The sequence below is a fragment of the Prorops nasuta genome, unplaced genomic scaffold, assembly GCF_024137725.1.
Source record: "Prorops nasuta isolate Cenicafe-Biocafe unplaced genomic scaffold, Cenicafe_Pnas_1.2 PNAS00019, whole genome shotgun sequence".
Taxonomy (NCBI): Eukaryota; Metazoa; Arthropoda; class Insecta; order Hymenoptera; family Bethylidae; genus Prorops; species Prorops nasuta.
Window position 1 is genome coordinate 3,421,643 of NW_027116816.1, and position 23,213 is coordinate 3,444,855.

General features: G+C 35.3%; 3 protein-coding genes across 3 annotated transcripts; 2 read left to right on the plus strand and 1 right to left on the minus strand.

The window, feature by feature from the left end:
- Nucleotides 1–1,064: 1,064 nt before the first annotated feature.
- On the minus strand, nucleotides 1,065–2,400 carry LOC136780535 (uncharacterized). Its single transcript, XM_066738962.1, has one exon. It carries the CDS (start codon nucleotides 2,357–2,359, stop codon nucleotides 1,217–1,219), a length of 1,143 nt encoding a protein of 380 aa, XP_066595059.1. The 5' UTR covers nucleotides 2,360–2,400; the 3' UTR covers nucleotides 1,065–1,216.
- A 6,313-nt stretch (nucleotides 2,401–8,713) lies between these two features.
- On the plus strand, nucleotides 8,714–11,661 carry spdo (sanpodo). Its single transcript, XM_066739010.1, has 6 exons — nucleotides 8,714–9,087; nucleotides 9,199–9,410; nucleotides 9,489–9,731; nucleotides 10,557–10,927; nucleotides 11,122–11,276; nucleotides 11,355–11,661. Exons 1-6 carry the CDS (start codon nucleotides 8,714–8,716, stop codon nucleotides 11,659–11,661), a joined length of 1,662 nt encoding a protein of 553 aa, XP_066595107.1.
- A 796-nt stretch (nucleotides 11,662–12,457) lies between these two features.
- On the plus strand, nucleotides 12,458–19,574 carry LOC136780471 (uncharacterized). Its single transcript, XM_066738844.1, has 20 exons — nucleotides 12,458–12,654; nucleotides 12,843–12,995; nucleotides 13,049–13,320; nucleotides 13,610–13,832; nucleotides 13,898–14,230; nucleotides 14,304–14,429; nucleotides 14,507–14,677; nucleotides 14,762–14,908; nucleotides 14,975–15,096; nucleotides 15,180–15,369; nucleotides 15,448–15,470; nucleotides 15,589–15,778; nucleotides 16,045–16,163; nucleotides 16,231–16,417; nucleotides 16,523–16,834; nucleotides 16,911–17,140; nucleotides 17,227–17,299; nucleotides 17,391–17,929; nucleotides 18,006–18,271; nucleotides 18,428–19,574. Exons 1-20 carry the CDS (start codon nucleotides 12,468–12,470, stop codon nucleotides 18,615–18,617), a joined length of 4,053 nt encoding a protein of 1,350 aa, XP_066594941.1. The 5' UTR covers nucleotides 12,458–12,467; the 3' UTR covers nucleotides 18,618–19,574.
- The last annotated feature ends 3,639 nt before the right edge of the window (nucleotides 19,575–23,213 follow it).

Below are 23,213 nucleotides of genomic sequence, written 5' to 3' on the forward strand. Positions count from 1 at the left end.
ATGTATACGAGCAACACATTGTACGCAACCTGAATTTTACACAATCTCGATCACTTCTCTATATAATTCGCAATAATCGAGAAACGAGATCTTTAAAAGTCCATACAATTTTTAAGAAAATATACATTTGCATCTTTAGTAGAATACAAAAATAAAATCGTGATATTTCTAACATTTGCATTAGTATGATTAAAAATTATTACCTACTTATTACAAATATTACGTATTATGGGAATACGATATTACAATTAATTACACAAAATGCAATAAACGTAAATGTTAAATTTTTTCTCCTTGCATTTTGACGTATATTAATTTTAAACTGGATATCAATAGACAGGACTACGAATCTTGATAAATTCTAAGGATATAAATATATCCAGATATTTACAGCAGATATAAGAATATAAGGTCACTTGAAATTAGTCAGGAAGTTTTTCTAATCTAATTTATTTCGGACATTTTATTTGATTCAAAATGCAGCACTCAGTAACATTGGTTAGCCTCATCCACGATATATTGAAAATTATACGGGAACAGGTGGCAACGTCACACCCGTTCATTAGCAGCTAACGAATGTTCAACGTAACGATTCAACCATCCAACAATTAGCCACATATTTTTGTTCATTATAATGATAGAATATTATAAATTGGAATATGTGCAGCACGTGTGGCTTTTGATTAAGTGATAATTAAGCGACACTATTGCAATGCTAAATACCAATTGCGTAAGGATTTCGCAGGTTTGCATTGGCCAAATTGCGGTCATGTAATTTTAACGTCTAACGAATAATGATTGATAAGGACGGGTGATTGGATGGAGGTGCAATACTAATTATTTAAAAAAAAAAAAGGAATGAAAAGCGTTCTGTGTATACGAAACTGAAACCACTCTCTAAAAAACTTGAATAACCAAGTATTACTTCACTCTTCCTACACTTCCACGCTAGTATTAAATTTGAGAAGACTTGGACTGATGTGAGGATATTAACAAAAACTGTGAAATTCCAAAAACAAATAATCAGGAATACAATGGTAATTATCCAATACGTTTGATTTTAGAGCACTACGCTTTCCTATATTCTTATATAATATTACTAATATTAGCAGACTCGCAGTTTGTGTTTAACAAAAAATATTTACTAACAACGTACCCATATAGGTACATCAATGTATAATACTGATCCTGCGAAAGAGGAAAAACCAGAAAAATGTCACGTGCAGGAGCCCTCGACCACTCTATGCGCAGCTTGGTTGGCCAAGAACCTTTCGACTCTCTCCCGGAATTCCCGATTAGATTCTGCGGAGGGAAGACTCGGACTGGTGCACGGAATAGTACCAAGAGCAGTTAGAGTCCTCAAGTTCCCAGGAATACCATGATGATGATCCAGAATGTCTGGCTTTGGGGCACGGTGCTTTTTCCTTTGACCCCCGGTCACGGCATCTGCTTTCGAATAAGCCGGAACGTTATTACTGTAATCAGTCTCGGATAAACGATTCAGCATTCCTCGAAGGGCAATTCTGGCGCTCAAAAGAGACCAGAAAGCCTCTAACAAAGAAGCCACCAGAACGTTTACTGTTAACAACACTTTAGTTTGCGTCGAGGCTTCTTCGCTACGTTGCCAAAACGATAGCACTTTATCACTGATAGTGTCCACTGACCTATTCGACCCTGTACCATTATTCAATAGGCCAGCCTGAAAGCTTTCTCCGGATTGGAAGACCATTTTTCTCTCGTATACCAAAGAAGCTTCAGCTTTAAAAACGTCATCGTCTTGAGAATTCACAAGAGTCCTCTGCGTGGTAGATCCTGGATCCTCCACCGGATTATTCATCAGATCATTGAACGTCGATGTTTCCGGCTCATCGATCGGTCTCATCGTTAATTCTTGCTCGTGAGAATCGAAAGTCTGCCGAAGAACAGTAGCCATTGAACGATTTGTTAATCCCTTGGGGAATTCTTTCATAGAGAACTGGTCCTGATTCAGTATTTTCTCCAAGGACCACGTATTGTTGGTCTCTGTGACCGCAGCGATATCGAATATGGTCGCGACGAAACAGAGACTGGCGATTATTAAAGAGAGTACATTGGCGTAGAAGAAGATGTGAATATTTCGATTGATGTACCATCGTCTCCAGGCTAAAAGCCCCGCAACGAAAGAGACGAGACAAGCCACGCAGAGAATTGGGCCTTGAACAGACAGAGCCAGGGTGCCCAGCAAAAGGGATAAAGCCCCTAGGCCAAAGTGCACCAAGCTTAATCCACCAACAGTCGATGCTGAGTAACGTCTCTCGGATGGGTAAAGTGACGTCAGAGCTGGTTTAGTCTTCACCTTTATCACGTACACGTTCTCCATGGCTGTCGAACAATATATAGTCCACAAGTCCACACTTTCGTTATTCTATAAAACTTCGCTACTCTCCATAACAAAACTTTCCCATTCTCGATCTTTGCTCGTCATGTTTCTGCAATCGTCTCGATTGGCAGAATTTCTCAGTTTTTCACAATAATTATGCACAATGGAGTGTATTAAGCCGTGCCCCACCGACGGAAACTACCTTGCACTTCCTGCTGCTTCGAAACACAGAAGGCATTTGACCGTGAACGAAATATACCGGGTGACCGTGGTGGAAGTACGAGTTTCGCCAATTGTTTCCGGAGAACGTAACGAACACTGATACGCGATAACGATCAATGTACCACGTTCGAGTGTCAAATGGAGTCGGACAGCGTTTCAGCGAGAATTACGATAACGAGCAATGAAAGTCTACGAGCAAAGTAGGTGAACGAAATAAGATCAGCTTTATATACCAGCAACGGTACTGTGTATAGTTAACACTGTGGCATGTCGAAGCTTTTGTTTGCAAATAGCTCGTCACGTGCAATGAGTAGCATCGTTATTTAGCTAACTGCTGAATCCTCGATGAAAAAGGTTTCTTCGGGGACGCAAAACTACGATCGAGTTGTGTTTTTTCGCAATATAACTGCTGCTCTGATACAGAACGAGGCAATAAATCCATAGACTCCAAGATTTATCGCTTAGCAACGGCCCTGGATGAGGGAATATCAGCAGCAATTGGTAGTTTCTGCGTGGAAGAGAACTTTTTACCAACGACAGCTTCCTATTAAGGTTACTGCGTTCGCAGGATTGTTTTTTGTCTCGATAGAGTTCGGTACCACTCGACTTTAATTAGAACCGATGAATAGAATAGCAGGTTAATATAGCGCGTGAGTTGGCGATTGCAATATCGCGTTTCACTTTGCCAGACGTTGCATGTGGAATGCACGATTTCTCGTGCGAGTCGAGCCAGCAGGACGTTTAACTCGTCAACTCGATACTGATGATCATCTTGGCTTCTCTCGTGTCATTCAGCTCGATTACGAAAATTGGCGAACGCGAGTCGTCCCAGTGAATCAGCGAATTAACCCAGAGCGAGCTCTTCCAGGTTGATTCGAGTAAATTCTGAAACGTCCTTGAGATCCTTGCTGCGTTCGGTGGATTCAAAATCAAACCAATTGACTTTTTAATTTTGTTTATTGGTTGGTTCGAACGTTGATCCTTGTAAACATACGTATCTATATATACAGTTACGTAATCTAGTAGAAACGTCTAGCTGAACGATTAATTGATTCGTTGGGAAAAACTCCAACGTTTTTTTCTTCCTCTTTGCTGTTTTTTACTTTTTGCAAGAATTTTTCAGCAGTTTTAAGCTTGATGGAGCGTTTAGGCAGGACAAGTTGGGGACACTCGTCCCCAGGAGAGTCTTTAATGACTACCCGAGAGCGGGTAAGCCAATTATCGTGACTGTTCGTGGTCGCTCAATTGAAATCTTCTTCTGGCTTCGCGGAGGTTTTCACTCCGGCGCGACGGCTTTCTATGCAACCGGATTGCGCAATTCCCAGCACTGACAGCTGAGAGTCGAGGAACTACAGAGTGACGAGGATGGGACGAATCCCTCGTGGCTGATCGCAAACCCCGCGCAAACTCCATGCACGATTCTACCTAATCTCGATTTATTTATCTCCCATTCCACGCTTCTTGCTTTCAAGCACTCTGGAAACTCGATTCTTCCTGCATTCGATCCTATCAGCCTATTTCTTATTCCAATTGGTTTCCTCTCATTTTACTTCAACTCGCAATACAATCTTCTTTCTCCAGTTTCATTATCTCGTTTCAACGACCAACTTCTCGAAATTCTAATTCCTAACGAGAAAATTATGTATATGTATAACGTATAATACGTTACGAGCGTAAAATCCGATCAGTCTGGTTCAAGATATATTTCCTTCGTAAAACTGTAACGTGCAATATTTCTGACGTCCAAGTGAAACTGCTCCTCGAATTTTAACGACTGTCGATCTTTCGATGATTTATAGATCTTTGGCGAAGGATCGAGCAGATTTTCGTAGCCGAGAGATCACTGGTGCTGGTGATGAAAACTTGTTTCGTCGTGTATTGTATAATGGCAACGCGTGCTTGGATTACACGCTGCAATTATGCTGGTTTGCAGTTCGCCATTTCTCAGCCATCGTTTTCACAGGATTGTCTTGTCCCTCACGAAGAACCAGGATGAATTTTGAAGTTAATATTACGTGCTGGAGATGCTGAAGAGTGAAAATATCGGCTTGATTAATTCCTTCGTTACCTCCAATTGCAGAGGCAAATTGATTGAATGATTGACGAGTAACTCGACTCTTATTAAATAAGCACATAAAAATCACTTAATTTGTCCTTCGACAGTTTAAATCATTCTGATCAGTCTTGGTGATAATTTAATGGTGAGTGTCTAGTATTCGTCTGGGTCGAGTGTATTTGCTGTCCAATTTCGAGTAGCGACAGCTACAAGTTGGCAATGAATAATTTTAGATTTTTGTTGCTTGTTCAGTAGTGAGGAGAAGCGATCATTCACGAGAGACACTTGAATGGTGACTGAACAGTGAACTACGAGCACTGACTTTGCGCTAGTACAGTTGAATTTGCTACGAAAACCTGAACGTGTGCCTCCCACGCGGTCGACTTGCAGTGAAAGGGACAACAGTGAGCTACGGATAGATGTAGTACCTTTATTTAAGTATTACCTTAAGCTGCATTCACACGAAAAGATCTTTATAGCTCAAAGAAAAATTATTCCTAACGCGATTATGTAATTAAACAGTAAAATAACAATTTATTTTAGGGCATCATCATTTGTCAATGCACTATTTTGTCTCTCAATGAAAAATTATTCTAAATAAATTAGTGAAAATAACCAGTGGTAAATTTACATTTTTACTCAATACCATTAAATTTATAAATCCACTTTTCAAGTTCTCTTGCATGATTTTCCTTCCACTAAATAGATATTACTAATTATTCGATTGTATTTTAAGAGCTGCTTTTCTATTATATTATTTTCGTTTCTGAAAACATTTAGTTCAAAATATTTGTTACTTTTAATATTTATTACATTAAAGTACGTTATGAAATCGAAAATTCTAAAAAAGGATAATGAATAACTAGATAGAGTGAATAGACAAGTTTTAGACAGCAATAATAAATGATAAAATATAATACAGAAGTAAAGATTCAGTGTGAAGTCTATTTTATAATCGAAGGAAAGCGCTTATTCTAGGATTCTACATTAGTTAACCTTTTGTCTTCGGTAGCATAAAAATCTGGAAATTTATAGCACAACCTTTTCGCTGGATTATTGCGCCAAACAATAATACAATACTAACACATATTCATTGAAAATCCTATCGATGACAATGAAGTAAGAGCTGTAGGAAGGGAAATAATGTAGCGTTACGAATGAATGACTATAATAAGAGAACTATAAAAAAAATATTATCCTTCTGTATTGTCTTAATATGTTATTTTGCATATTCCGATCTAGATCGCAGCTTGTGTATGTCAATCGTATTCATACGCAAATTATGCTTCGAATGAAAGTTTCAAATTATAACGCATGCACGAAGGTCATCTCGTATAGACATTCTGCATTGCTGACTATTATGCACGATTTGTATTATTATTATTAGTATAGTGGTAGTAGTAAAGTTATAGTGTGATTACAATGTCACTTTGGAGTATCTCATTCACAGGGGTATAAATTTCGACCAGGTCAATTTTGAGAGAGGCTTGGATGAAAATAAAAAAATTCGGGGAGAGGAGTTTTTCATTTCACGAACCACGTGGTGGAGCTGCGGTTCAATAGGATTGCATATTATTCGTTAGCATTGGTATTGTATAGTTTATGGGACACGCTTACCGACGCGTGGCTATAAATGTCCTGCACGTGTCAATGCAACTTCCCAACATCACTCCCTAATTCCCTATTGAATATCTTGATTTATAACGAAACCATTATTTGTTATACAAATTGTGGATTTGATAAAATAATATACAATAACTTTTACATATTTTCCTCATTGATTATCTTATATTTTTAACAAAATCATTATCCGCTGTATATACAAATTGTGGACTCAAAAACATAATTGACTATAATTTTCACATATTTTCCCTGAGGTCTAAAAAAAAGCATTTTCGCTTGACCTGAAGTTGCACTCTTGAAAACATCCATTATATGTAAATGAGAAAGGAAGGAGAAATTTCTTGGTCCCAATCAAATGCACGGATAAAGATTGATTCAACGATGACGGGTCAGTCGAGCAGAAAATATAACTCACTTTCTGATCTATCGATCAGAAAGATCGATCTCTCTCAACCGCTAGCAATCAACTCTTGCCAATTCATGAACAAATCAATCAGAATCCAATATCCTGATACTTTCTAGTAACGCTTCTATCAAACCATCTTGTGGTTAGAAAATATACAAATTTTGATGATGCTCCGTTAGCGAGGAAAACCATATTCTGCAAATTAATTGAATTTGGAGCAGAAAAGTTTAAACGATCGGTTTCGTTTGAAAGTTTGTTCACAAATGATTAAACTCGATTACTTATCTGACAATTGAGATTTTCGACTTGAAATTATTAAGAAATAATAAATGACATTTTGAAACATTGAATTTACTTCTTCGCTTAAATTGAATAATTACATCATGTCCCGGAAACTTGTGTCTACTTAGGTTTTCTATTTATGGAGAACACGAAGATAATTTCATTTTTAAGTTTGTCCGTAAGGCGGAAGCGGAATATCTGGACATGTGACGAGTTTAAAATAGCTGCACATAGGTTTTGGATCCTTTCTTTCGAAAAATGACTTTTTGGCCGTTATACTCTACTAGCTGAGACCACAACTGCACGAGTCGATGAGTGTGCACGCTTTATACATTAGAAGCATAAGTTCGATAAAGAGGGAGAGTTAGAAGACCCGTTGCATATCTGAGGATGGAGAGATCTGAAGAGAGTGTGAGGGAGAGAGAAATTGCTGTTTGTAATCGGAGCGAGTACACGCGTATTGGAGCAGCTGTTACGACTGGGGCACGCGTCTCAACGGTTACGGCAGCTGTCCACAAAATCCACTACACTACCCTACACACAAGTTCCTCTCTCTTCCGAATTCCATCAAACTCCTTCCATTCGCACTCCCTAACCATAATAAAAAATTGCACTAAATTTCTCAAAAATTCAAACGCTTCCTACTAAATAATATCAAACACCAAATTTAATTTTTTATTATAAATTTTCGCAGTCTGAAAAAATTTTTATTTTTGATCCTAAAAAAAATTATCATTCCACAATTCAAGGTTTAGAATCATGTTGGATAACGTCGATGAATAAAAAATTAAAGTATGATTTTTTCAGAGGGCATCTGAACATTTTCAAGGAGGGATTTAAAGTTTAAATACCTTTCGGCAATGATTGGTCGGTGGCGGGAAAGTTGTAAAGGGCCGGGGGGTATAGGAGGTTGGGACGAGGAAAGTGTAGATTTTGGGGGCCCCACCCCGTGCAGAGACACCGGGCCCGTATTACGTGAGCCCTGCGCACGTCAAACTCAACCCCTCGGTACCCTCGACAGTTTAACAACACACCAGCGAAAGCCCTTTGCCTTTTCACCCATCTGCCCGAAGGGAACGTCGGAACGGCCGGCCACTGCCAGTTCCTTCGAAGCAACGGTCGTGCATACATCTGTATATGCATTCAGGCTAAAAACCAGATCAACGCATGGGAAAATCCTCTCCAAATTTTCTACAAACCCTTTTAGTTTTACGTTTTCATTATTTCCTTATCTGTTATCAGTTTATTTGTTTTAAACAATTTTTGAAATACTAGTGTAACATAATAGTGTAACAATTACACGTGTGCACACCGTTTGAAACGACTTAATTTGAGTAAGAGCAGCTTCAAGTTAATTTAAAGTGACATCGTGATAATAAAAGTGAGTATTCTGGGTTCAAAAGTAAAAAATGTGCCTCCGTAAATGCGCTAATACGAAAAAGACGGTTGCACCGTTAGTGAAAACCGTCAGCTTCGCGTTAGAAACCTGGAAACCGCCTACTCACGTTAGTAACGTATTATTAATAGTGATTAATAAAGTCTAGCTTCGCTGAATCTAAGTGACTATTAATGAAAAGTTTGAATATAATGTAGTGCTTAAGAAACTAAACTGGTTACTCTCATTAGACTGTGTCTAAAAATCTAATTATATATGATAGTTTAAGTGTTTTTGCGACAATTTAAGTGTAAAACGTTTTATTAGTGATAAATAGTGTATAACAGCGAATATAAAATCTTTCCTAGAGTAAATTGAACAAATTCCACGATGGCACAAACAGGACCAACGCCGGTGCATTGTTACACCAACCCCTCGTTCTGCAGACAATCAGAGTATATTCCAGATGATCAAACTGCCAGTGATCTTCCACCCCCTCCGCAGTTTCAGGGAAACGATGATTTACCACCCCCACCCCCACCAATACAGATGCAGCTGCATGGTGGCCAAACGAATCCAGCGTTTCAAGGCCAAACCGAAGGTAACGACCGTTACTGTTATCTCGAGGAACCAAAACAACCAATTCACAGACGATACGCAAGTTTACCTGTGGAGGAACAACGGGCTCTCTACAATCAAACCTCCAGATACGAATATATACAGGATGAACGCACTACACAATTACAGAGGAGCAATTCTTCAAGGTACTTTGTTATATTTCATACTTTATTCATTAATTTATATCGTGCTGGGAACACTGAAAAATAGAGTAAACGATGGTTGAGGAGCAGCAGTATAATTATAAATTCTTTTAGATACGATTACGTACCCCAGCAGCAGGTGCAGCTACGTTCCACCCCGCTGGCCAACCAAGACGACGCTCGCATGCAGATGCAAACCAGTCGAAACAATAATGGAAGATACGGAGTTATACCGGGTGACGAGGAAGATTTTCACGACGACGAAATTACCTGGAATAGATCCAAACGAGCCTCACCTGTGAGAAGACAAATTAATACACCCCAAGGTACTCATCGAACCACAGAAATTTACTCCGGAACTTATCAAACGTTATCATTTGAGCAAAATATTTCCTATATTTCAGGTCGCTATACCAGAGTACCACAGCAAGACGATGACCCACCTGCTCTTCCGGACAGGAACGGTCAGGAACTGTCCGTATCACCGAGAAACAATTTGGCTACCCAAAAGCTTCATGAAATATTAACCACTCCTAGAAAACCAAGATCCAGATCAGAAGAACGAACGCTATCGCCCAAAAGACAATACGGCACTCCGCAAACCGGAACTCCACAAAGAAGAGCCATCACACCTGGTGGATCACCTGGTAATAAAAAAATTGAATTATTAAAGAATCGATTACTTTGTAAAATTGTTAGTAATTTTTTTAGATATTTAGCAATTTTATAGATAAGGTTTTTTCTTGTAAATTTTCCGAATGATTTTTTCAGAAAGTATGAAAAATATGAAAGACACGTATTTTTTAGCTTCGTTTTGAAAATATTAACATAGTAAACTTTTATTGTCATTTTTATCGTTAGGATTATTAAAGATAACTTTGGTTTTTTTTTAATGGATCACTTTATATATTTTAATATAACCTTATAGCTGATCTCAAGATCTTTGCCCAATACAACTATGATAACTTCCTTCGAGAGATTTAGCTGCGAAATTGAAATTCTATAAACGCGTGAGATCTTCGATGTAGTGTGCGTGATCACTATGCACTTCACGCATATAAACTCATGTATACATGTAGAATTTCAAATTCAAGTATATATAGTTAGTACTTGATTGAAACAATACATTAATACAGTGTTCTGGAATCCTTCGGAAAACAGCTGCAAGAATAAATTAAAATATATAGGGTGTCCCTTTTAAAAAATCAAAATAGTCTTCAAATAACCTTGTAAACTATATAATAATAGAACAATTTTATTTCATTTGAATAATTTATTATCAATAAAAATCAGTTGGAAAGTTTTTAGATGAAAGCCTTGCAGAATGACGATTTGTTGCGCGCACATGTGATGTTAAAAGATACCAAACAAGGTTTAGGAGGGAAATGTAAAATTGCAGGAGGAAATGAGTGGATGGATAGAGCCAAACTGTAGTTAAATGCTTTTAAGTGGTCTGATGAAATAATTTGTAGGTCGAGCATTGAGTTCAAGCGGGTTTTCGCCGCAAGGGACACCACAGGGTCGTTCGTTTCCGGCTAATGGTCCCCAAACGTCTACCCCGAACAAGGAGCCTTCGGCCAGGCGTTGCCTTCCACTTTTGGAAACATCCTCGCGACAGCAGGATTTGTGTCCTGCGAGTAACTGTGGCCGTTTAAGATACGTTGGTACTGCTCCTATGGACTTGGTAAGCCTTGCTCATGAACCACCACCACGATACGCCTACACGGATGGTCCGGAGTCTCTGCCGATGGTATCAAGCTCCCCGAGGTACCAAATCGTGTCATCCGATCAAAAGAGAGGATTCCATAGTGTGGAAAGTGCCTTTATAGCTAGGACAGCTGTGGTAAGTATTAAAACGAGTCCACTATTCTTAATTACACTCTTAAATCAATTAATTTAAGTGATACTCGCTTATAGAAGTTAAATGGTATTCTTTTGCTGCTCGAGTAACGATAAATTTGATCCAACTTCGTATTAAAAAAGAGAATATAGTAGAATAATGTGGATTAAAAGAACTTATTGAAAAATAAATTCTAGGTGCCTCCATTATCGCCACCCAATAGTGAAGCAAACACTACACTGGCTAGTGGCCTAGAGAAGAATGAGAGAAGAAATGCACCACTTCTTTTGATCCTTGTAGGTATTCTTACGTGTGGATTGGCCCTGTACTTATCCTGGTCGCAAGGACGAAGGTAAAATTTGTCGTGATTTAAAAATTAGAGTAACTTTTTGATATATCTTGGAATATTGATTTTTTTGTTTTGTTTCAGATATTATTTTGACAGTGCCGTGGGATGTGGCGCTTGCTGCGCGCTAGCTGGTGCATGCAGGAGCCTCAGGAGAACATGGACCGGATTAGGATTGGCCGGACTCGCTGCACTTAGTTGCGCAGGATTATTGCTTCTTGCTGCAAAGTCTCCTAAGCCAGGCACTCCTCTTCATGACGTAACAGCTGGAGCACTATGTGGTGTCTCTTTACTTGGTGCGAGTTTGGCTCTTTTGGCTCTACTAGCCCCAAGATGCCACCTGGGTAGACACAGGAGAGTACACTCATGGATACCTCATTTTTCACCCTGAAAAGCTTCGCATGACCCGAAAACTATGTATAGGATATATATTTTTTTAAGTTAATCTTATACCAAAATTATTGAACAAAATTTTGTAAATCCACTTTGTAAATCGTAGAGTTTTGAAAACTTTATTACTAGTCTTATTAATTATCATTTTAAAAATGTAATTAATGTTTTTGAAGAAAAAAATTAATTTTATGTTCATATTTAAGTTTTAATTAAGTTTCAATACAGAGGAAATTTTTTGTATGAGATATAAACATTTGCGTGACCAAATAATGTATATGCTGGAAAAATCGCAGTCAAAATGTTTCAATACACAAAAGTCAATTTTTACTATTAATAAATTAAAATTTTCAGCAACGACGTGTTTGATTTTTTCATCCATAATTCTTACATTTGTCATGATGTAAAGTTTGTAGTTTCATCTAAGTTCTTCACTCATTATATAATTTATAATTTGGCCTGAAACCCTTCCTATCAACTATAAAAATAAATACAATACAACTATTCTGACTCATTTCCCGAAATGATATAAACAATCCACCAGCATATGTCGATAATGTTAAATCTTATCAAGCTCTCTGAAAAGGAAATGGTTCTTTAATTAAGGCGGTTCATTACAGCCGCTCTTTTCAGATCTATAGACATTTTCTTTTAGCTCGGATGTATTTTCGAATAGTTTTCACATAAATCCTTTGAAATGAATTTTGAAGCATTAAGACGATAATTGTTGAAATAATGAGACTGCATGATAACAAGTGATAATTAAATATTTTCTATAGCTAAATGTGTTATAAAAATATACCTTCAATGATGCGCAACGCGATAGTCCGGTACTTCGTTTTATCGATTTTAGTTTTGAATAATCACTTCTTAGTTTTGGGGTATGACTTCGCTGTGATATATATGAAAAATCAAAGAAATGCCATGTGCGTTTCTCTTGACGACAATAGTGCTCTAATTTGGAACTCTGAGTTTCAACCGATAAATACTGCAGGTTAGTATACTGATCAAAATATGGTCTAAGTAATGTGTTATTATAAAATTAAATAAGCAGAGAAAAAATTTAATCAAAATTTCTTTAATAAACTCGCAATAAATATCATTTGTAATTGTTACACTATGAACGAAGAAAGGATAAAATTAAATTTAATTAATTTGCTTTTATTGATATCATATATCTAGCAGCAATGTCATCATCTGAAACACAATATACCGGCTTTAATTGCGATTTTAAAAGAACATCAAATTGTATAAGTTCATGGGAAAAGACAGGATGGAGCTATACCAATTCGCTGGATTCGCCTATGGGACCAGTTCTTGACAAGCGATGGGAATGTAAGAAAGTTAGGTTATCTAAATAAAAGCATTATAAGAATTTTTGTTTTTAGCCTTCAAGCAATATGAGTTTTTGGATAAGTATGAGCGTCGATATGTACAGGAAGTACCAGAAAAAGGCTTACTTCCCGTTTCTTTGCGAACACACAATGCAGTAGATTTTATTTTCTGTAGTACCCCATATTATGACCCTGATTTATGTTACCATATCATTTGTGATAACTGGAAAATGACAAAACCAGGACTTCGCATATGCCAAGGAGAACAATCACCTTTTTCAAATTTTGATTTGACACTACGCTGTAATTCTTACGAACTTTTCGTGGTAAAAAATACTTTAATTTATTTATTAAATATAATACAACTGATTACACTAAATAATTTAATTTTGCTAATATCATGTACCTGATTATTTAATTGACGCTATTTAAAAAAAAATATTTATTTGAATAAAATTTTATTTTTTCTGTGATATCAATCTTTATAACCTAATAATAGTAAAAGTGTACTATTTTTATATGTTATATCTATAAAAATTATTGCTAAAGCTTAGGTAGCATTCGTTAATTTAGCGTAAATGATCGCTGTAAATTTTAAAATTTATTTGTGTTCAGCAAAAATATATAAATGATGGTAATACAGCACCATCTGAATGGAGAACATTTATATTGGAATGGACCATTACACAAGAGGCCATAGTAGCAGTTCTCTATGATGGGATGACAAATATTTTATCACGGGAAACATCAGATTTTCCACTAGTCTATGATGAAATGAAAAATCCTTTGCATTTATTTGTTGCTAGCAAGCCATCGAGTTATATCCGGCTTCATATATGTAAGCTCTTAGTCGAAATTATAGATGTGAAATAAATTTTTGATCAAATTATTTTATACCCTTAGACGATTATCTGTACACTACAAGTCCAAGTACAGAATTAACAAGTCCATTCATCAATGTACCTACTGCGAGCTTCTGCGTTGAGGTTTTGTTAGGTTTACAATCATTATCCAAGCTACAAGTTGTTTTGAAGACTTCAAATTCCAGCAAAGTTGTACATATTTCCAATGATTGGACTTTGGATACTGTTTCTGATCTAATACCGATATGGAAAAATCTAAGATTTAATATTACAGATGTAAATGAATCTGTTCAAATGCAGATTTCAATCAATAAACATTATCCGAACTTTAAAGCCATGGCCATTGGTGAAATTCGTGAATGTCCTCCATATGGTACATTTTGACAAAATTTAGATTTATGTTATTGTATGACTTTATATATATTATTATTTATACTGAATTCTAGGTACTGTTCGGTACGTTGCAGCACCTGTAAGTCTACACTATAATAATGAATTAACTTGCCAGAAATTATCTTATGAAACAATTAAAGAAACTCAAAGTATTTCTATCTCACAAATTTTCTCCAAAGGTAAACATAAATTGGCTTTAAATGCAGTAAAATACATGAAAAGTGCAATTAAATAGTATATTACTCTATTTGTGCAGAACCAATTTATATACCAGAATTATCATCGTGTTCATTGGGAAAAATCGGACCTGAATGTGGGATGGACTGTTATAACGAATTCGGAAGTTATTTATGCAATGGACTTATTACCTGTACAAAAGATTTCTGTAGTTGTCCGGGCTACCGAGAGGAGTGCAGTGCTCTTAACCGTATATAATTAAAGATTGCTTGCATACTTCAAAAATGATCCAAAACTATAACCAGTTAGAGTATTTTAATTATCTTTGGCACAGGTTGCGAGTATCCTTATTATGGAATGCATTGCTCTGAACAGATAGGATTTTGTTACGAAAATAATTATAACTCTATCACTGGCACTTGTGACTCTGGATGCCTGACATCACCAGAAGTTTATTACGTTCCGCCATTGTGTAAATCAGGTAAGCGACCATTTATATACATTTTCAATGTTAATTATATAATTAAAAACTTCGTACTATATATAGAGATAAAGAGTCCTTCTACCCCCATAATCGAATTTTTGAATGAAACATATGTGCGCTTAAGCTTGAATGTAAAACCAGAATATATTGAAATTCCTACACATTACATGTTTATAATCTGTAAAGTAAGTTCAAAGATCAGTAATATTAATATTTTCATTTGCATATTACTAATTATTTTACTAAAATTAAATTAAAATATACACAGACAGAAAATATTACCACTTGCTTTATGCATTCAAAATATGATTCTATTACAAAGAATACTATGAAGCTAGAAGGAGAATTTAATAATTTAGAGCCAGGCGTAATTTATTGGACTTATTGTACTTTAAATATTGGTGAAAATGATACATTATTGCATAGTGATTTGAAAAGAATCGTAACAACGTGTACACGTAAGTTTTATCATAGTGTTTAAAATTTTTATAAAAAATCTAATATAGTACCAAGATATATTTCTTAATTTCTTACAGATAGTACTGATTTTGAAATCGATGTTCGAATTGATCATTTATTGATTAGCCGAACAAACAAATCGCTCGCAAGTATTTCTTATTACTGCTATATTTTAAAATCTTCAGTGGTATAATTCTTATTCTTTTTTTTTAACATAGGTCTATCCCTGTCCAGATAATTGGTATAAATATCGTATTAAGGAATTAGATACGAACAACACCATGTTAGGATCAATGGACAAATTCCCGTTTTATATTAAAGTGCTTCCTTATACATTATATACCATAGATATCAACGGAACTAATGAAAAAAACATTGTTTCAAAAACAATTCGTACCAAAGAAGCACGTGAGTGTACTCACCATTTTACAACATTTTATCTTCCAATTTCATTCAGTTATTTTTACCTCTCTTTATACGAATTATGTTATTCTTTATTGAGTTAAACTTTTAATGCTATTCCGACTTAATTGTTATTGATGAATGAACTTAAAATATATTTGTTACATGTTTTCAACAAAATGGTAATATGTAGATAGTTTAAGAAATTAGACTATCATCATACCGTTGCAATGAAAATCTCTATCCATCTAAATTTTAATTTACTTTTACAGCCCCCTCTGGTGTATATAATCTTTCCAAAGAAAATGTTACTGAGAATGAGTTGACATTGAATTGGCAAAAACCACTGAATCCTAATGGAGTGATAGTAAGATACGAAATTAGTCTTAAGGTAAGAAAATAACGGATTTATCTTGGCTTTCTCTTAATTGCTTTAATTTTTGTTTTTCATCCTATAGTTAATTCATTATAAGGGATGTGAAAATAATTTACCAATGAATGATTATCCTACAATGAATTACATGACCAATTCTACATTTATCAAACTCAATTTACATCCTTACACGAAATATAATGTTAATGTGAAGGCATGTACGGTGGCATGTGGTTTGGAAGAAACCTTTCAATTTGATAGTTCTGAAAAAAGTACGGTAAACCGTAAACATAAAGAAAATTGTCCACCAATTTATAAATTTGAAAGAAGCAATTTGGATCACTAAAAAATAAGTTTACTGTTATATTTTCCAACAGCTATTCCCACTTCCAAATTCAGCAATTTCAAGATTCGTGGTAATATTCTATCATGGGATTTACCAAAGAATTGTCAAAATGTGACTGGCAGAATATCAGCCGCAAAACTTATTATTAACGGTTTGAGTGAAAATGTGAAAAATTACAAAGATATACAAGAAATTAAAAATCGCACATTTGAGCTTGGAACTAATAATCAAACAATTTACGGTGCTGAAACGTATAGAGCTAGATTATACATTTTGCGAGATCTTCACGAAAAACACAATGAAACAGCATTCGCAGAACTTTCTTTCACGACTGAAGCAAAGCGTAAATATTAGCATTCATGTAATATAGTAGATATATGTTTATCATATTTATTAATAATGTTTTAATCATTTTAAAGCTCCTCCAGCTGTAAGATCATTAGAAGTAGTGGAGTTTGACTCTGTAACAAGAATGATAACTTTGAGATGGCAGGAGCCTAAAAAGCCAATAAACGGAGAAATAAAATATTACGCGATTTCAAACAAAACTCCACTAACCAGAATTTATTCGAAAGAAACTTGTAAACCTTGGAAAAATTACTACTGTGCTACAGTAAAACAGCAAACATCATTATTTCCCCAATTTTCTGTAAGATGCTTGATATTTTAATGATCATTGTAATCTCTTAGTAAAATAATTGACTATTAAAATCCTGCTTATTCTTTTCACATTAGGTAAAAGCATTTAACAAAGGAATTTCGCAGTCTGGCCCAGCATCGACCGTTTCTATAGAGAATTGTGAATTTGGTAATTCTAATTTTAAATTAGATCAATAACGAAATTAACAGCAAAAGCAAGGAATTTTAAATAAATGTAACTTGAGGTTTTATCATTATAGTTCCATCAGAACCACAGAATTTTACAGTAATACCTCTTGAGGCAGGACTTTTAAATATCACTTGGATACATCCTTCGATCAGTGGTGGCCGTATTAAAGAATTTTCCATAATTGCTATATTTATGAACTCGGATTTATTGGATAATACTGGGGAAATAATACGTACTTATTTTACACATGAAATTACAGAATATAAAATCCAATACGATCACCAAATTCGATTGCTGCCATCATCCGAGTATATTGTTAGCATTCATGCAGTAACAATCTACAATGAAGTAGGGCACATTAAGAACATAGACGTTCAAACGCCAGCATCCTTTGCATTTGAGACTCCACTGAACGCAGAAGTTATTATGTCAGAATCAATAATACATCTCCATGTACCACGTATAATAAACAATACGAAACATAGTATCATGAATATTATAGTGAAAGGTGGATATCCATGTAAGCAGCATAAAAGTTTGAATGAAAGATTGTTGAAAGAAGCAAATGTAGAGCCTCATGAATATGTTTGGATCGCTGCTACTGGTATCGTAAGTAAATACTGCAAATATTATTATTACGAGCAAAACAATATATAAAAGAAATTCTATTCATTTTTTTTTTCAGAGCTATAAATTTGCTAACAAAGTATTCATCGTTGGGGACAATAGAACTTACAATGATGCAATAAACTGTCCATTGCAAGCTCATCATTCATACACTTTAATTGTAACAGTGCACAGTCATTTTGGGTCGATAGACGATCGAATTATAATCGCCAGTACCAAAATAATTACTATAGTTGAAGTACCAAAAGTAAACGCTGTGGCTTGGCTCATTCTTCCTTTGTCATTCGTCTTTATATTTGGCATTTTAATCTACTCTTATCGAAAGTAAGCAAAACTGTGGTACATAAGCTTTTCAGCCTTCAGGCTCTTTTTTTAATTTTCATGAGACAACTATTTTATATATTACACAATATTTATAAATGATAATAATTTAAGGATAGTTTCATTGATTGAAATTAATCATTGTTTTCTTTTTTAAAGGTATTCAAAAAGTTTTAATTGTACACTAATGCGAGGTAATGATGCTTTTCCAAATAATACTAAACGTAGTGCAAATATTAGTATTGAAAATATTGTAATGAATGAGCCTGAAGAAAACCATAATTTACTGGAGGACCGAATGCATTCAGTTAGCAATGATGGTAATGATTCAGCGGAGCAATTATCTTAAGTATTCAGATTTTGGAGTACTCTCTATGGAGTATTACACATGCCTAGCCACACACACAAGTATTAGGAAATTATCTGCTACTAGAAGGACCATAGATGCACACTATCTTTTCATTGATGAAGAAAGCAATTTAATTAAACGAATAATATAAACATTAAGCATAATATATGCCTATAAAAGTTGGGCCAATCCACGCTTGCCGATATTATACTTCTCAGATATGGTGGCATATTAAGTAACTGTAAATACTCTTGATTTAATTAAGAACAGAATGGAATACAAATAATAAATTAAAAATTAATCATTATATACTTGTTAGAATATATATAAGCTTTAAAATAAAATATCGTTTTAAAATTAATAAGAGATAAAAAGATTGTAGTATAGTATCTGTATTTAGTTTCTCTGATAATTATTTCATACTTGCACAAATATTCCTAAATTTTATTTGAGGAAGCATAAAGAAAAATCTCTCTTGTTGGCCTTTGCTTACTAATTATATCGTACTTGGGAAGTCCAACACTTTTCTAATTTAAACTGTTTATTAATTCTTCATATAATATGTAGCAGAAAAATTGCATAAATCCAGCAATTAAAGCAGGACTACACAAACATTACTATATACCGGTCTGTACTCTTATCTCTGACAATAATTCAAATATCTAATAATGGGTGGAATGCACAGTAATTTTTAAAAAAGAAAGCAAATCAGCAAATAAATCTCTTACCCAATTATTCCTTTATTCGTTACCATGATTCGATCCACTGTATTTCCAGATTGATATATATATATATATATAATCAATATTTCATATAACTTATATGAAAATCATCAAAGCGCTTTTCAGATTTGAAGAAAATGAACTCATGACTTGTGATTCTTGACTCAGTATTATGCAACATAAAATATGTCATGGAAAATAGAAGGCATGGTATACAGCTGATATAATATTTATAAGACCATTCTTGAGCAATGAGTATTAATTTTCTTAATTTCTATTTTGAAATTCTATTTGCTTCTTATAAATAATTAGAGGGTTATATATTAAAATTTAATTTGTACTATTTATGTATCAAGTTTTAAAAATAACAACTTTTTTACTCAATATAATTTATATGCAATGAGAAGAAACATTTATACTAGAAAAATAAGCTTTTTTAAAAATACAAGAGAAATTTGTTACTTCAAACAAATTGAAATTTTCATTAATTAAATGTATGTGATTTCCGTATCTATAATTCTTAATGTTTGCAGTGATATAAAGTTCGTAATTTCGCCTAGATAGTTTATTTAGCATTTTGTAGAAGATATTTAAACTTCCCGCCATATAACATATAGCTTAAGAGGGCACTACTATTTAAACTGTAGGAATATATTAGGTAATGAGCAGCAGTCGACAAAGAAACGTCAAGGAGGGCAGTAATAAAAGTTTTTCAGTGCTGGTCTTATATTATTTTTAATCATTTTAGCTTCTAAGTGTCTCTGTAGCACAACAATCCTACGTATTTTTCAAAATTGAAATCCTTGGAGTTTTGTTGAAAATTTAATATTTCGCGATGTACTAAGTGGGTTCCAAGACTTGAAGAATACGTTTATAGTGTAACCGCAAACTCTTGTCACTCCCACGAGAAGATTCAATTAACAGTGAAAGCATTTTGGCAAACGGTAGAAACCCTAAAAAAATTGTTAAACTCAAATAGTGGAGAAATTGTATATCATCACAGTTTCGCTTGGCTATCATTGCTTGGGTCCTATTACGCCAGTTACGGGCATTCCAGAGACCAGGGACCGGTTAGTATATTTCAAACTAAACATAAATAATAATATTTTTCTGTGCACAGCACCAAAACAAATATTCGATAAATCTCTAAATGAATATATATACTATTTTGCAGTTGAGACAAATGTTTTGTTCACGGAAGTTATCCGACCCGGGTGATGAAACGGATCTTATCCAACGAATGGCGATATCTGTTTCTAATGTGTGGGATGAAACTAATACTGAGGATATAATGCAGGTTAAAGGGTACCCCAACATAGCATCAGGTCCTGTAAATTTTGAAGCAACAAAAGCTTCGCAGCAGTACAATGACACCTTCAAAATTCCTCAATTTACCAATAGAAGAAACAGCTTGAAAAATAGTGCGTCGCGCGAAATGGAGTTAGTGAGACGAGAAAGAGAATTGGTTGCGCGCGAATTAGAGCTAGTCAGGCGCGAAAATACCTTCTCTTCGTGCGGTTCCGGAAGCAACCAAGAAGGATATAATAGAATGCTTAATATGAAGCTGAAAGGTATTGGAGAGTTATTAGGCGAGTTCAACGGTGAAGATGACTCTTTCCCAAAATGGGAACAACAATTTGCTTTAGTCAGATCGACGTATGACCTTGACTATAATACGTCGAAAATGCTACTAAGCAGTAAACTGAGAGGCCGTGCACTGTCTTGGTTTAACTTACTACCAGATAATCCCGCAATTACCCTCGAGGAGCTAATGTCACGAATGAGGCTCATGTTCGACCGTCGACCAACCAAACTAACATTAAGACGAGAATTCGAGGCAAGGACGTGGAAATTTGGAGAGACCTTCAGTAATTACTTCCATGACAAGGTAACACTAGGCAATCGTATACTTATCTCCGATGATGAAGTTTTGGACTACATCATCGAAGGCATACCTCATCCTTCGCTCCGGGACAAAGCTCGCATGATGCGATTTGCCACTAAGTACGATCTGTTAGCAAAGTTTGAAAAAATGACACTGCGACCTTGGAAAGCAAAAGAGGGAGACCGTTCTCAGAAGAAGGTTTATACGAAACCAGAAGTCAATGATAAAGATATCAACCAACCTACAACAACACGACAGTCCGTAAGATGCTACAATTGCCGTGAAGAAGGACATGTTTTCTATAAGTGTCCTAATCCGAGAAGAGTAAGCGGATTTTGCTTTTGTTGTGGGGCGTTGCAACATCAACTTAAAGACTGTCCGAAAAATGCAAAGATCGCTTCAACTCCACACGTAATAAAACCGACCGTGTTAAACATAACCGAGGCGTTGGAGACAAATAAATACGACTATGACGTTGCCGTAGAAGAAATGATGCGTATTGACTACAAAGAAATATCTAGAGGGCCAAAATATGAGTTACAAATAAATCCAAAACTAAGTATAGAATCAGTAGACATGGTCGAAACTATTTTTGTGGATGATTATTTGTTCATGTGGGGAGTAAAAACAATGAAACTGGAACACGAGATGAAAATCTGTTTGAAAATGGACAATGAACCTTTTAGTTTCCCTCCCGATCTACTTGCGTTATCTGATCAGCAAAAACTGCAAGTAATTTTGGACGAATTAAAAAGTCAAAACATAATTAGGCCTAGTAATTCCCCGTATGCTAGCCCAATAGTAATAGTCCGTAAGAAGAATCGAGATGAAATAAGTTTATTTGTTGATTTTCGTAGGTTAAATAAGATAACGATTAATGATAATTCCCCTACGCAGTTGACTGGCGAACAGCTTAATAAATTAGTGGACAATAAATATTATACGACACTTCACCTGAAGGAAGAGTTCCATCTTGTGAAGATGAGTGAATCCTCTATTAAGTACACGTCGTTCATTACACCATTAGGCCAGTACGAATATCTTCGAATGCCTTTTGGCTTAAGTAACGCTTCACGGGAGTTCCAACGCTTTATTAGTAAAATTTTTAATTCGTTAGTAAAGGAAAACAAAATTGTATTATACTTGAATGACATACTTATAGCTACCGACACCATAAACGAACATTGTGTTATATTGGGCGAAGTGTTAACGATTGCCAACAAATTTATGCTTCGGTTTCGCCTCGACAAGTGTTATTTTCTGTTTACCGAAATAAAGTACTTAGGATATCATATAAGCCGTGACGGAATCCGACCAACCGAGACTAACATTGCGTCCGTTACTGAATATCCAGTACCAAGAAACGCGAAGGAGTTATACCGTTTCCTTTATTTATTCAGTTACTTTCGGCAATTTATCCCTGAATTTCCCATCCTGACTAAACCTCTTTACGATTTGATGAAGAAGAAAACCGATTTCTCTTTCGATAGACAGACATATGAAATATTCGAGAAATTAAAAATGTGCTTAGCCACTCCGCCGATTTTGGCGATTTATTCTCCGGAGCTGGAAACTGAATTACATTACGATGCGAGTGAGAGTGGATTCGGAGCGATACTTTTGCAGAAGCAGCTTAATGGGAATTTTAAACCTGTGGCTTACTATAGCTATCACACTTCAACGACAGAGTCCAGATATCATATCCCGGAATTAGAATGTTTAGCGGTGGTAAATGCAATAAAACAATTCCACGTTTACTTACAGGGGATAAAATTCAAGGTGATCACTAAACGCGATAGTTTTCGTTTAAATTTAAAAAAGTCAAAGTTACCTCCTTGGACCTCAAAATGGGCGATAACGTATTTAATGAATTATGATTTCGAGATTGTTCAAGTTGTTCAAAAGTCAGGGCTCCATATGACCCACGTCGATGCTTTAAGCAGGTGTCATAGCGTTTTCCTGGTTGGGGATAACTTGTTCGAAAGAACT

Excerpts from the sequence above, each read along its gene's own strand:
- LOC136780535 (XM_066738962.1), bottom strand. The coding sequence starts at position 2,359 with ATGGAGAACGTGTACGTGATAAAGGTGAAGACTAAACCAGCTCTGACG.
- spdo (XM_066739010.1), top strand. The coding sequence starts at position 8,714 with ATGGCACAAACAGGACCAACGCCGGTGCATTGTTACACCAACCCCTCG. Across the intron at positions 9,411-9,488 it reads ACAAATTAATACACCCCAAG|GTCGCTATACCAGAGTACCA; the intron begins GTACTCATCGAA and ends CCTATATTTCAG. Across the intron at positions 11,277-11,354 it reads TCCTGGTCGCAAGGACGAAG|ATATTATTTTGACAGTGCCG; the intron begins GTAAAATTTGTC and ends GTTTTGTTTCAG.
- LOC136780471 (XM_066738844.1), top strand. The coding sequence starts at position 12,468 with ATGATGCGCAACGCGATAGTCCGGTACTTCGTTTTATCGATTTTAGTT. Across the intron at positions 15,370-15,447 it reads AATCGTAACAACGTGTACAC|ATAGTACTGATTTTGAAATC; the intron begins GTAAGTTTTATC and ends AATTTCTTACAG. Across the intron at positions 17,300-17,390 it reads TATAGAGAATTGTGAATTTG|TTCCATCAGAACCACAGAAT; the intron begins GTAATTCTAATT and ends TTATCATTATAG.